The following is a 14,612-nucleotide window of genomic DNA, read 5'->3' as shown; positions in this document are numbered from 1 at the left end:
GGTGTCTCCAAGTATCTGATTTTTGATCACACAAGAAGCCGAACACGGGGTTGATGCCATGATAACATCTAAACGGGCAAATAGTTTTGGCGCCTCTTCCACTATGCAGAGGAAAATCATCAACATTTCACTAAAAGCGTATGGTCGGGCTTGCTTCAATGGATGCAACTCCACAAGCAAGATCAAGCTCATAGAGGAGTTAAAGTGGATCTTCACTAATGTGTGAGTAAAAGAAGTTGGAGAGGAGTAAGGTAGACCCTATTATATGATTCATCTCACGTATAGGTTGTCTGTTGCTCTTTGTCAATTAGATGAGGCAAGGGCATGCTTCATGAGTCGGTGGACCATGGTGCAAGTCATATCGTAACACACCAAAGAAAAGCAAAGATGATGGGTTATAAAAAAAGCATCAAACCCTAATTAAGGATGTCAACAAGGTAACAACGAAGCAATCAAACCGCCCAAATCTCTCGTCTACTATTTCAAGTTTTTGAACGTTAAAATTTACGAAGTTCAACATGTAGAAGTGTTGAAGACTAAAGTGTTGTACGACATAGGACGCAACATATCATAGAAACACGCAGATGCGACATCTATACCAATAACAATACATCCGAATGTTGCTAATAAAACCACATTGAATTATGGCATCAAATATGTGCTTTTGCGTCCACCAACATTACCTTAATATTACGCTTTCTTATCTCTTAACCTCTGAAAATTTCAAATATTGTGTAGAGACTAAATAAAAAAGAAAGATATGTAGAGCCTTTAGGTCATATTAAGAAAACAAAGTACAAAATATTGCAATAGCAAATGCACAGCTTCAATCTAGGGAGAGGATACTTTTGAAAACAAGAACCCAATCGACATGTTTTGAGAAACTTTTGAGGATACTTTTGAACAAAATGATTATAACATATCTCATGTTTTGAGAAACAGTAATAAACTTAATGCGTAGCTTAAACACCGATTGTATTGAACTACGGACAAAGACTCAATATTTCATCATAAAACTTACCATTAACAAAGACATCTAGTATGAAAAAACCACCCTCGATCTTGATTGTCCAACTCCATGTCACCACCATCACTCTTATCTTCAAGATAAAATGACATCCAGAAGTGACTAATCAACAACAAATAAGATGAATCAATTTTTGTCTTTAACAAAACTAATAAGATAAATCAATTAGAAGTGGGTAATAAAAGTTATAGATCAAAATGATAACCAGTGTATACGCTCTCCTTCTCTCCCCCACCCTCTTACCATCTCATGCTCCTTCTCCCTCCATCTCTCTCAATCTGGACACAACCAAGCACAACATCTCTCTCCCTCCCTCCCTCCCTCTCCCCATCTCCCTCTCTTTCTCCTTCCATCTCTTTCAATTTGAACAAAACCAAACACAAAATCTCCCTCACGCCCTCCCCCCTCTAAGCGAAACAGACCACAAGCTTTTCAAATACGTAGTACAAAAAATGTCATTTTATCGTTTCGATTTTTTCCCAAACAGAATAGAGCACTCGTTATGGTAGCTGTTAGGTCTTTATTTCACCTATCAAGATCAGTTAAACTCAATTATTCTACCCATTTCTCAACTTTAGAACATTGTTAAACCAAAAACATTACTCCTAATCCATCCCTTAATTACCCATATATTGAACATATTGAGCTGCTCTTAATTACCAACAATAAATTCAAACAAACTCAAGAACAAGACGGTCTGAACAACCAATGAAAATGCGCAAATGCTAAGCCAAAAATTGTTTGATTCTTGAATTACCACATGTCATACTTTCTTTTATGACAAAAACAAGACTATATGACATGTGGAAAAAAACTGCGAATTACCAACTCTTTTACATTTACTTCTATCAATGTTTTTTTATATTTTGGGTTTAATGATCAATCACTTCTCTAATAGTCAGTTTGCTTTCCATTACCTCTCCCTTCTTGTCTTCCCTGCCCCAATCCCTTTATCTGTCTCCCCCACCGCTGACCATCTACCCCTCCTTCCTCATTCTTCTCAATACGGGGAAAAAAAACCAATCACAAACGCCCTCTCTCCCTTCCTCTCACCCTCCGCCCCTCTGCCTCCACACCAAAATCATTGATTGTTAATAGTCTGTCTTCATTAAGATAATTAATTGCCTTTTAATTACTCTATACCTCCCGTGCAATTTTTCACGACATGGCTCCCATTCTACATCGACATTTAATGTTTATCAGTTAGTTCGCTTCCTTATTGTTTTATTTCATTTCCAAGAACAAATACCAAGAAAATTACTAAAATATAATATCAAACTGATGTTATTTCTCCTAAAGACAACAAACTATCCATAATACATCTCTCCTCTCTTTCCTTCTAATTAAACCTCAACACTAAAAAACAACCTCCTCTTCCGTCTTTCAATCCCCCCTCCCGCCATCTCTCTCATCCTGAATAAGAATAAATCGGGATGACCCATCTCTCCCTCTCTCTATCCCATCCCTCCTCTCTCGGATCTAAATCTATATTTTAGTGTTTTGAGATCAAACTACATTTTTGAGAATAAGAAGCTAAAAGCAATAAAATTACTCCCTCTGTCCCAATCATTTGTTTGTCTTTGATAAAAATACCCCTCACAGAGAATAAAAAACGCAAACAAATGAATGGGACAAAGGGTATAAAAAATTTGTGCATGCCTCACTCACAAAGATTACAGAAGCTCTACTATTAAGTGTATTTATTTATTTTGTGTGTAAAGGCTGACGGGTTTTGAATCTTGGTCATGAACACTCAATGATTTTGTATACTAAGCTAGATGACATCTGAAGATAAAAGCATAACGCCACGAACCATATACACCTAAAACAACCACTACAAATATCATAATATGTGGTCGTACTTTTTGCTGGAGTCATGTTTTGGTTTACGGAGAGCCCAGAAATAGTGGATCAAGGCCCAATGCATAAACAAAAGCAAGGGAAGGTAACCGTAGTGGAACAATCTTCACAGATACATAAAAAAAGTTGTTTCTTGCTTCCCGAGAGTGGGCAACGCAACGCAAATGCATTGGCTGACCCCTATCTAAACCAATCTTACATACTATAACTACCATATGCGTTCCCAACCGTATTGATATGCATTACTCATACTACTATTCATTCGATTGGACCATCAAAATATAAAATCTTTGTCATCCTCTGACATCTTATTCATCCTAGAAGAGTCACTATACAATATACAGGCTTCAGTGCCACAGATCTGCTTCGCAAACGTTGGGTATTGTCTTCTTGTTGCAAGTTATATTGAGTGGACGGTCCATTTCCACGTCACAAAACATATATTCGTCCATTCAATATTTCTCACAACAGTTAGGGTCCGTTTGGATTGAAGGAATTGGAGAGAAGGGGAGGGGAGGGAAAGGGAGGGATTTAATTTCCTTTGTTTGGATAAAAAATATGGGAGAAAGGAAATGGAAGGGGAGAGAAATGAGAGGACTTATTTTTCCCCCTATAGAACAAATTATAATCTTTCCAAGGGTGGCAAGATTTGGAAAGAAAACATTATTTGGACTCTAATTATACCACCACCATCCTTCAATCCTCCATCCATTCTTCATCTCCCTCCTTCCTCCCTTCCATTTCCCTTCATAATTTTTGTTATCCAAACACCCACATTCCATTTGCCCTCCCCTTCTCTCCCCTCCCTTCACCTCCCCTCACTCCCCCTCCCCTCCCTTTCCCTCCTAAAATTGTATCCAAACGGACCCTTACAGACAAGAGGAAAGAAACCAAAGAATTTCCGGTCATCTGGATGGCATTTTCTGAACATTGTGACTCAAACTAATATGCCAACCATTTAACCACTCCACCAGAAGAAATTCTCAGCATAACTTTCAAGAAATGATAAATGATAATGTTTTTAATGGTACAAGACACTGTATGTGTAATTCTAGGGTTTAAACTTTCTTTCACAGTTCTTTCACGAATACACAACAAAATTTCAAAAACCCATACAAAAGCATTAAAGTTTATATGGTATGATCATAAGCATTGGTAAGACACTCATTTTTGTGGTTTCAAAATGCAAATTGAAAGACAAAGGATCTGCATTCCAAATGCAATTAAAGAAGTTGGGCAGCTTGCCTCAAAGCCTCAAATGATGTGATTCAGAGAGATTTCAGAAGCCAAACCTTCAAAGAACAAAATGAACTGCATAAATTATCAAGCCTTCCAGAGAATACAAACTCCTTCAGCGCACCGGCTATTATGCTGGGTTGGGTATCACATGCTTGCAACTCAAAATCACAAATATCGCCAGGTTCACAACCAGCATCTTCTGCAAGCAGCTGGTTGAATAAGATTACCAATAAGAAGGTGAGAACACAGAGGAAGCAATGGACACTCTAATTGCATATGAATGTGTTTGGACTTTGGACTAACAATGGTTGAAACAAAAGTACACCTAATATCATATAGAAGTGAATATCCAAACCTTCAGCAAAAGGGAATGGTGTTTCTGGTCCTTTGGCTTTGGCTTTGACTTTTCAGTCGAATTTTCATGTTCAGCTACATCCTTTTCACTGACAACCTTGTTGAGCTCATCCTGAAACATACTAACAAAGTCATCAACACTATTAAAACAAACATGCTTTGCAAAAGAACGCCATAATGTCGTCGTCAGAAGGAGAAATGGTATGAAGGTATCTACATAATACTAAAAGAAGGCTAAAGAGCTAGATATCCTCTCTTAAGATAACAGACATGTTTTGCAAAAGAACGCCATAATGTTGTTGTCAGAAGGATAAATGGTATAAAAGGTATCTACATAATACTAAAAGAAGGCTAAAGAGCTAAATATCCTCTCTTTAGATAGGGTTGCAGAGTCAAGTTTTAATTAGATAAATAATTGTGGCTATATTCAATTAACATATAAGGTCTCAGTTTGCATTCAAGTAACCTTACAAACAGCTTTGCACGCCAATTCTTACAAATTACGTACAAATTAAAGAGGGACTAAGACGATTGAAGGTAAGGTACTTTACATTATAAATTACTGGATATACGAAAAGCTAAAAGTAGCGATTCATCTAAAGAGGAGATGACAAAAAAACATCGCCAAAAGAGTGGATACATTAGCGAGGAGTCTAACCATTAATGCAAAGTCTTGATAAAGTGGAAATGCTATTGTTTAGCCCTCTTAAGAGTCCTAGGTAAGATTTCCTAGAAATATAACTAATTCCAAGTCTTTGCATTCCAGAGACCATACCAACTTTTGAGTTTTAATCACTTGCACAGTTGTACTTAGTTTTACACAATTCAGTTATATATTTATCCATTAGGCCATTACCAGTTAAGTAATAGTATGATTACCTGAATTTAATAAATGATCATGGTAATGACTTGCTTAGTTGACCCATCACAAGTGACGCCCTCGTGGATTATGACGCCTTGAGATGATACAACCTACAAATGAGTATCAAAAGTAAGAAAAATTTCAAACAATACATAATCCAGTCCTAGGATAACCTCTTTTAAGATTCACATTTTCTACTATTGATCACCAATTTGGAAAACCCTATTAATGAATGTCCGTTAGTATAACAAAATAAGCATAAACGGACCGAAATTAGAAGCCAATCAAATTGACCGACTCAAAAAAAGTTCAAGCTAGCTTTCAACAGAACTATTCACTATCTATGTAATCCCAAATTAATCGTCATAAAAAGCTAGAATCAACCTAGAACAGATCACTAAACTTTTGATTTTAAGGCCAGGGTGAGTAACTTAATTAAATAAATAAGGATACGTTTAATTTCAATCTACAAAAGGCATAATTAGCTATAAGTAACCTTTACAAAATGACCATTTAGTATCCCCTAATTTACTTATTCAAAGCCTATTATAATTAAGCCTAAACAGATCAATAAGATGTGGGTTTTAAACACAAATAGATCTGAACGAAAAGACAAAGCAATGTACTCACATAGTAACACCGCAGTCGGTATCCCCGAGTAATGATCTGCAACCCTAAAGCAGATTTGGCTGGAGGATGAATCCTGACCTGCAACCCAGTAAAGCGACGACGACAAGATCAGAACGGGGAAAAAAGAAGTGTGAGTGTAAACTAAAAAGCGAAAGTGTGATACAACCGACAACGCTCCACCGTCACTTGTCACTTTCAGTCACCATTGATGCCATCATTTTCTGCTCCAATGTTCTATACACAGACAAATCAATTATGAATACAACATAAGACCAAATCAAAGCAACCCGTATAAATGACGATTGCATTTTCTCAACTCGTATTAAAACAACCCGTATCAAAACAACCAACAATCAAATGATGGAGGCAAAACATGTCTGTTTATACCATTTCTCCTTCTGACAACAACATTATGGCGTTGAAACCGAAACTACATCGCCGCCACCGTGCATCTCCGCATACCTTTGTTGAGACCGAAGCCCGACCCGCCATGGCAACTCAGCCTCGACATGTTCAAGCTTCCTGCTGATCGAGATTTAGGCAAATCCAACGTGTTGGGATTAAGTAAGATTTCCGCTTTCATGCAAACCATACTTTTTCCATTGTGCAAGGGAAGCCATATGGCAGCTTTTTATACTAATGAGTTTCCGACTTCATAGTTCATACCATACAAATTTTATCAATAGCACTCTTAAAAATCGCTAAAGAATCTGATCTTACCTTAACTTTCAACCCTTGTTCAGGAAAAAGATGGAAGATTGAAGCGTACTATAAGAGACAAGAGGAGATTATCCAAGGATTAAATGAACTGCAGCCATCAGATGAGCCTGGCTCTTCCTCAGCAAGTTCTATTCAGGAAATTGAAACCATTTCAGCAAATGAACAAGGCAACACATGAATGCAACTGAAATCAACCCGAACTGGACAACGTCACACATAAAAAAAATCACAAATGAACAAATGACATTCACCAGTTCTGAAAAGTGCACGAAAAGTAAAACAAGAAATAAATTCGAATAAATCAGCACTCAAAATAATCAGAGAGATCAGAAAGAAGATAAATTCCTAAGATTTTACCAAAAATTACAGGCCAACCACCTCTTTTAAGATTGTGGCCAGATTTTTTGAGAGACAATACAAAGAAGAAAGAAGAGTAAACAAATGGAATACCATTAATTAAACATACTCGAGTCCTCACTCTTTAAAAATTTGACACTAAGCACAACCCAAAACAGTTTATCATGAAAACATCTATTATAGTAGTGCCCCTCATTTTATGAATGTCAACCCTAATTCACCCTAACAAAATGTAAAATTAGTAAAAGACTTCAACTTTATTTGGTAATGAAAAAAAAGGTAAATTCAAGAAAAGAAAGAGTAAACAAAGCGATCATTGAAATAAGAAAAAAACCGAAGAAAAAAACAGTAGAGTAAACGATGAAAATGAAAGGGAAAATCGATTGAAATGGGAGTAAAAAAACCAACATAAGACTATGTCAGTAACATAAGTTATCTTGCAAGACCTTTCTACTAAGTGGGAAAACTAAGGATTTGTGTTCATGGTTGTAATAACTCTGGACTCTTAGTACTACCTCTTGTATCCTTGTCTGATACTTGGGCCATAGTCCTGTGTCTAATTACTCCTAAATGAGTATATCAGCAACATAAGTTGAAAAGAAATATCTTTAATTTCTTGCCAACCCTTGTTTAACCAGATTTAGAAGAAGAGGACCAACTTGGTGATGATGAAACTCCGAAAGTGGATATAAATGACCCTTCATTATATCTAAGTCGTTCTCAAATTTCGAGATGCTTACTTCAATCAGCTTTAAAAACGCCCAAACATGATAAGAAAAGACACCCAAGTCGGTAACAGTCATAGAATAAAGCTAACAGCCCCTCATTGATCGAAGAATCTAATCAAGGAAGTAACATATTACTGTTTTGGTGATAGTCTTGCCAAATAGAACTTCAAATCGATTACAAAAGTGCACAAGTTATGTAATTTGTCAATATGAATATTAGTTCCATCGTTTTTTTATACTAAATTGAATTGAAACATGAGAGCAACTTATATTTAACATGTGAGTCCCGGCGATATTGAATGCGAGAAGGATGAAATGTGAATGAACCCAAGAAACAAAATGATACAAACAAAGAATGAACAAACAAGTACACAATCTGTATTTAAACCGAATCAAATCATACCCCTAAAAATTATAACTACACAAACCATACCCAAATCTGCAAAGGAACTACAATAACTCTCAACCAATAGCTCGGATGAATAGAGTCAAGATGGCTAGTCTTTGTAGAAAATACGGTCAAATACAAGTAAAGGCGGTGAAAATCCCGAAGTTATTACAAGTGTTCATACCCGAATTGCCCAACAAAGAAGAACGTTGAGAAATAGTCGAAGGACAAGTGACTAAGATTGTTTACAAGGGAAGTCAAAACCATCCAAAGCCTCAACCTGGTAGAAATCAATGGCTTAAAGCGTCGGAAAACGGTTTTGAATCGTCCGAAACTTCTCAATACACAGATCAAACAAAAAACCTTAAAATTCAATAAGGAATTTGATTATTGACTGATAATCAAGATAAAGCAAAACCCTAATTGAATTATTAGGTCCGAGAAAGTGTAAAGCACGAAAAGTGATGAATTACCAGAGCTACAATCATCACCACAAATAATCATGGTGGTCTCCATCGCCGTCGCCGTCAACACCAGCATCGGAGCAGGAGAAAGCTATCAAAATCGGTGAAATCAAAAACAAAATAAGGAAATAAATCAACCTGATAAGTACACAAAGCAAGCAAATGAAAAAAAAGAAGAAATTAGCAGATGAAAGACATGATTAGAGATGCAGAAAAGGAGAATGAAAGAGCTCAAAATAACCAGGTGAAGAACAATGAGAGACGAAGAAGAATGAGAGAAGAATGAGATAGACAATACAGAAGCAACAATCAACAAAAAAAGAAGTTTAAAGAGCAGCAACAGTAGAAAGGCTGTTCATCACGTGAGACGCACGAAGAGCACTGCTCTACTGTTCATAACCAACGTTTTAGAGAAACTTTGGACATTTATAAGGGCTTTAGAAAAGGACATTGTCTTACACTACGAGATATTACTTAACTTAACCATTAATCATCTTTACAATAAAAGGATCGTCTCACGCTTTAAGACAATAAGACGGTCTTACACTACGGTACGGGATATTACCTTTATTAGTTGAACATTCATCTTTTTTACATATTAAAGGATCTCTCACGCTGTAAGACGGTCTTATGTAATAATTATTAAATTAATAACCTTTTTTTCATACTCAACTCATAAGACTGAAAGAAATTGCAATTAACAAAAATATCATAGGATCAAAACCATAACAATCAATTTGTGAAAGACCGTCAATAATGGAGACGATTAGCAAAGCATCCATTAAGTCAAGGGTAATTCCACTACAATCATAATTAATTTCTAGGAGCAATTAGTAAAAGAAATAATCCGTAGGCATTAATAGAGTTAAAGAAGATTATGATTATTATAGAGTATAAATTATACAAAAATGCAAAAAATAAAAAATATGAAATTTATAGGGAATTTGGTGAATAATAATGTGAGAAGTAGAAGTAGAAGTAGAAGTAGAAATTTGGTGCTTCTCCTTTTAGTGGCTTATTTTTAGATTTTGACTTTTCAAAAGTTATTTTATACACACCAAAATTATAGTGTTTGGCCTAACTTCTACTTATTCAGTTAGAAAAGCACTTGTAAAGCTTGGCCAAACAGTTAGAAAGTCATTTTCTCAACTTATTAAAGTGCTGTTTGGCCTTGCTTATGGAAAATGACCTTTCCTTTTCAAAAGGAGTTTATTCACAAGTTACTTTTCGGAAAAGTTTTAGTTGTTTGGCCATACTTTTGTAAAAGCGGTTTCTCACAAAATTTATATGTTTGGCCTAACTACCTTTAACACAACTTTTGTTTGCTTATTTGGTTTTTATGTAAAAAGTAGAAGTAGAAGTAGTAAATATCTACTTCTCCTTTTGGGGGTGAATAATCACTTTTTGACTTCTCAAAAGCACTTTTAAAACTCTCTAATTTACCATGTTTGGCCAAGCTACTACTTTTTTAATTACAAAAGCACTTTTTAAGCTTGGCCAAACAGCACCTAAGTTTTCCCATATAAATTTTACTTTAGGTCAGTCATTAATTTTGTTCCGCGACAAATTAACTAGTGCTTGTTAAGTTTTTTTTTAGTGTAAATCGAGGTGTCCACCGTCGACAACCGTATATAATCTCTTCGCTACGTGTGCTATCACGAACAGATAATCGGTTGACTAAGAGTTTACTCTATTCTCATGGGCAGGATCAAGCCCTTGACCAGTTGACCTCATGGACTAGTGCTTGATAAGTGCGGGAATGTAGCAAATTACCCTCATAACTTATGAACTACGAGTACGTGCAAATAAGCCCCTTAAGTTTCACTTGTAGAAAATTAGCCCCACAACTTTCCAAAAATGTGCAATTAAACACAAATCAAGTTTTTTTTACCATTTTTTTTTAAATAAAACCTATTTTTTTTATATTATAAAAACTATTATAAGTATATTTCTTAAATAATTAAATATAATATTTACATATTCAACGAAAAATGCGAACCAATTTTAGTATAAACAAAAATTCGGTCAGGTAACTTTTCATTGTAACATCATTAATAATTCTCAATGTAGGAACATTTTTCGCCAAAATAAATAAAAGAAATATTTGAACATGTTTTTTAATAAACAAGAATTTTAAGATTAAAATCTATTCAATAATTTTGATTTTCAATAATAGTAAAATAATTAATTAACAAATTTTATTCTTAAAAATAAAATATGTAGTTAATTGCACATTAAGAGAAATTTATGGGGTAGATTTGCTACATTTATAAATTAAGGAGTTTGATTGCATATAGTATCAAGTTTACACAAAAACTTCAGAGAGACGGTCTCTCAATAGCGTTATTGAGATACCTCTCACATAATGGAGTGAGTGACCCACTGAATTTCTTTTTTCCCTATTATGTCTCCCAGAAAATTAGTGAGAGACAGTCTCTCATGAGACCTACTGGTTTATGGGGTTAATTTGCTATATTTTCCGCTTGATAGTGATTATAAGTTTATAACCCAACTAGACGGGCTCAACAGAAATTTCCTTATCTTGAACTTGAAACAACTCTCCATAAATCTCACCAGAATTTCCTCAGTCCCCTCCTTGAATTGAAGCTTGAAAAAATGCTATCAATGGCGGTCCAACCCAATATTAACGCCATTGTCAACACCTCAGCATTCCCATCTCCCAAATTCTCTCTTAAACCACCTTTCAAACTTACCACCTTTCCAACCAACCCAAAACCCTTATCTTCACCATCATTCTCCCACTTTATCAACAAAAATCCAACATTTTGTACCAATGTCTCATCTTCTCAACCCATTTCCGACGATGATTTTGATGTTCCTGCCAATAAAGAGGTAATCTTTTGCCCTCTCTTTTTCATTTCAATTCCCCCTTTTTTTTTTTGCTATATTTCATTTAAATTTAAATTATTAAAACACGGAAACCTGGCCGTGTTACCATCTACTCGACACGAATAGGCGAGGAATTTCTTGTGGTTATTGTGGTTGTGTGTTTTTTTGTTTGAATTTTGTTTTATGAGGTTAATGGATTGATTGATACATTTGGTTTTGATGGAATATAGTGATTGCTGTTTTAAGGTCTGCTTTTTTCATAAGTTACTTAATAAAATTGCCTCTTTGGAGGCTAACTAACACGGATAAGGTTGCGTACATTCGAACCCCCTACCCTGCAATTTGCACGAGCTATTGAGGCACTGAGCTAATGTTGTTGTTGTTGTACTTAATAAAGGCTGTTTTCTTAGGCAACCTGTGAATGACCTTATGAGACCACTAATTTTGACTTCTAATACGCTTTAATCCTCGATTTCTCGACAAACCAATGGCTGATAATGTTCTTGGATAAGTTAACTCTGAATTTCGTTTCTGCATCCTCTGCTATGTAAAGGGCATGATGGGTTGAACCTAAACATGGCAGGGCTAACATGGACTGTGTTAAACCAAACAGAAGTACAGAACAACCCAAATATGAAAATATGACCATATAATAACGCACTCGAACAAACTGCAGCTCAAAAATGATCCAACCTCCAGTGTATGATATACTCGAATTGACCTAATCCTTGCATGAATGACCCATTTGTCAAATCTAACAGAACCCAATAGTTCATTATATGGTATGTTGTGACTTGTGAGTTGTGATTGATTTGATCATCTTGTTGCTATGAGCTATGATTGATTTGGTCGTTGTATTATTAATGTAGAAGCTGAAAGTGGTTGTAAAGTCAACGGATAAGCCGAGGTTAGTATTGAAATTCATCTGGATGGAGAAGAACATTGGCCTAGCCCTCGACCAAAGTGTCCCTGGACATGGGACCATACCTTTAAGTCCATACTACTTTTGGCCAAGGAAAGATGCTTGGGAAGAGCTCAAGGTGTTGCTGGAGAGCAAACCCTGGATTTCTCAGAAACAAATGATTATTCTTCTTAATCAAGCCACTGATATCATCAATTTATGGCAACAAAGTGGCGGTAATCTTGCTTCTTGAGCAGAGGTTTTTTCTCCACGTACACCTCTGTTGTATTCTACTGTGTTCATACAAGGTTCGTTTCTTTTTACTGCTAGGACCTGTTTTTATTCGTGTAATGTTACTTCTGAATTTATGAATTAACTTTCTAAGGTCCAATTTGCTTGGAAATGAATTGTTAATGGCGTTTCACGGCTCTTTTCATGGTTTCCTTTCATAGTAAACTCTGTTGCAACAAAGCTGTGTACTCGTAACTGTTTTCCCTTTCTGATTAACATCTAAAACAACGCTCTTTTTCTTTGATTCAAAATTCATATCAAACCGTGAACCTCTCAAATGTGGTACTTACATACATGTAATTACATAAATGAATGAACGAACAATTGAATAAAATGAATAAATGAAAAATTGAATGAATGAATGAATATCCTAAAACATCATAACTCTTGTCATCTTTGTCCTAACCACTGCTTGTAAGGACTTGATTTATCGTCAATGTGTTTCGGCTTAGCTTAGTTGGCTTTCCCTTTTCTGTTTCTAAACCACAGAAGAGAAAATTGAGCTTATAAACAAAATTATCATCTCTATATGACTACGTATTTGGTGGTTTAAATTTGTTACCTTGTCGCGAATCTACATCGAGGTGTAGAGTTATCCCATTTTCTGATGCTATCTCCCTTAGATAGCTCACTCGTGTTTCCAAGCTCGGTTTACGTGTGGAAAGGTTCTGCACAAGCTGAAAGAAACCCAAAACTTCTAATTAGCCTTGCTTAAAAATCACCGAGAAATACAAGAATTGCAGGACAAGATTTCGAGAATTACTTTAGCATTCACATCAGAATACAGAGGAAATTCTGTGATTTGTGACACAAAATCCTTTCCAAACCTGGAGGCGAAATAGTCTCGAATGTGTACAAGTTCTGGGAATTCTCCGATCCTGGAAGACGCATATATCAAGCTTGATATAGCTTCCTTGAATTCTTCTGGACAATCCCTGAAACAAGTTATGCATGAAAGATATGAGAAAATCTTCCAACGCTATATAATGAGATTTCGACTTGAAACTTTTTAAGCTCGCCTAGTTCTGACATAAACCCCTACCCAAAACTTCCGTCGTACAGAATGAACAGAAATGAACTGTTCTTATTGCTTTTTTTTTTTTTTTTTTTTTGGTTAAACTGCGAACTAGTTGCGTTGCGTTGATGATTTCTTTTTTGTCGATAAAAAAACATGAATGAAGATAAACTTACTTGTTTCTTTCTATCTGAGATGCTCCTTTCACAAGGAGATGACAATAAAATTCTACCGTAGAAATCGTCTCTACCATGTTCCTGCTCTTGATCACATGCTCAACCTGTTAATTGAATCCTTGTTAATTAGCAAACCCAAATCGAAAAACCACAGGATTAGCTGAAAATATAATTAGCAACATGAGAATGGATTACACGCAGAAGAGCTTGTTTGTTTTGAGCAAGTTTGAGCAGCTCGACGACATCAGAAGTAGAAAACAAGAGAAGAGAATGGTGTCTGTTCCTTAAGAAGGTTGTTCGCGTGATTGAATCGCGTAATAAAGATGTCAACTTTGATGTCATTCCAAAGAGTGTAGCCAATGTTTTCCCCATTGTTGTTTGTGTCTACAAGTTAAGGGGGGGTTCATGTATTTATAGGGTATGATCGATCATACGTATAGAGAGCATTAGATTTGGTCAAACTGTCAAATGTATGGATAAGGAAACTGGAGTCAAAGCCAGGGATTTGGATTGTTTGTCAAGCAAGGTGGCGCAATCGGTAGAGCCTTTGTTATGAACTATAAGTTGTCAAACATTATATTTTGTACCATCTAGTCATCTACATTTGTCACCTTCGGGTTTTCGGGTTGCCAGTATGACTCTTAGGCTTCTAAGAGCATGTACAATAAAGTACATTATCATCCTCTTATTTTTTAACACATTATTTTCTCTATGATCCACATTCATTTTCACTATGGTCATCCTCTTGTT

At 35.8% G+C, this 14,612-nt stretch overlaps 2 protein-coding genes and 1 long non-coding RNA gene across 3 annotated transcripts; 1 reads left to right on the top strand and 2 right to left on the bottom strand.

Moving 5' to 3' along the window:
- Positions 1–4,179: 4,179 nt before the first annotated feature.
- Positions 4,180–4,527, bottom strand: LOC141587937 (uncharacterized). Its single transcript, XR_012519777.1, has 2 exons — positions 4,482–4,527; positions 4,180–4,335 (listed from the first exon to the last, which is right to left on the bottom strand). It is a non-coding gene; the product is annotated as an uncharacterized LOC141587937 (long non-coding RNA).
- Positions 4,528–11,137: 6,610 nt separating this feature from the next.
- On the top strand, positions 11,138–12,810 carry LOC141604628 (small ribosomal subunit protein cS23-like). Its single transcript, XM_074423059.1, has 2 exons — positions 11,138–11,482; positions 12,349–12,810. Exons 1-2 carry the CDS (start codon positions 11,246–11,248, stop codon positions 12,631–12,633), a joined length of 522 nt encoding a protein of 173 aa, XP_074279160.1. The 5' UTR covers positions 11,138–11,245; the 3' UTR covers positions 12,634–12,810.
- Positions 12,811–12,886: 76 nt separating this feature from the next.
- LOC141604619 (uncharacterized) lies at positions 12,887–14,238 on the bottom strand. Its single transcript, XM_074423050.1, has 5 exons — positions 14,058–14,238; positions 13,863–13,966; positions 13,435–13,606; positions 13,234–13,348; positions 12,887–13,149 (listed from the first exon to the last, which is right to left on the bottom strand). The coding sequence occupies exons 1-5, from the start codon at positions 14,232–14,234 to the stop codon at positions 13,073–13,075; spliced, it is 645 nt and encodes a 214-aa protein (XP_074279151.1). The 5' UTR covers positions 14,235–14,238; the 3' UTR covers positions 12,887–13,072.
- Between the last annotated feature and the right edge of the window lie 374 nt (positions 14,239–14,612).

Source organism: Silene latifolia, chromosome 1 (assembly GCF_048544455.1).
Source record: "Silene latifolia isolate original U9 population chromosome 1, ASM4854445v1, whole genome shotgun sequence".
NCBI lineage: Eukaryota > Viridiplantae > Streptophyta > Magnoliopsida > Caryophyllales > Caryophyllaceae > Silene > Silene latifolia.
Note: the sequence above shows the minus strand (reverse complement) of the source record. Positions and strands in the feature narration are given on the sequence as shown.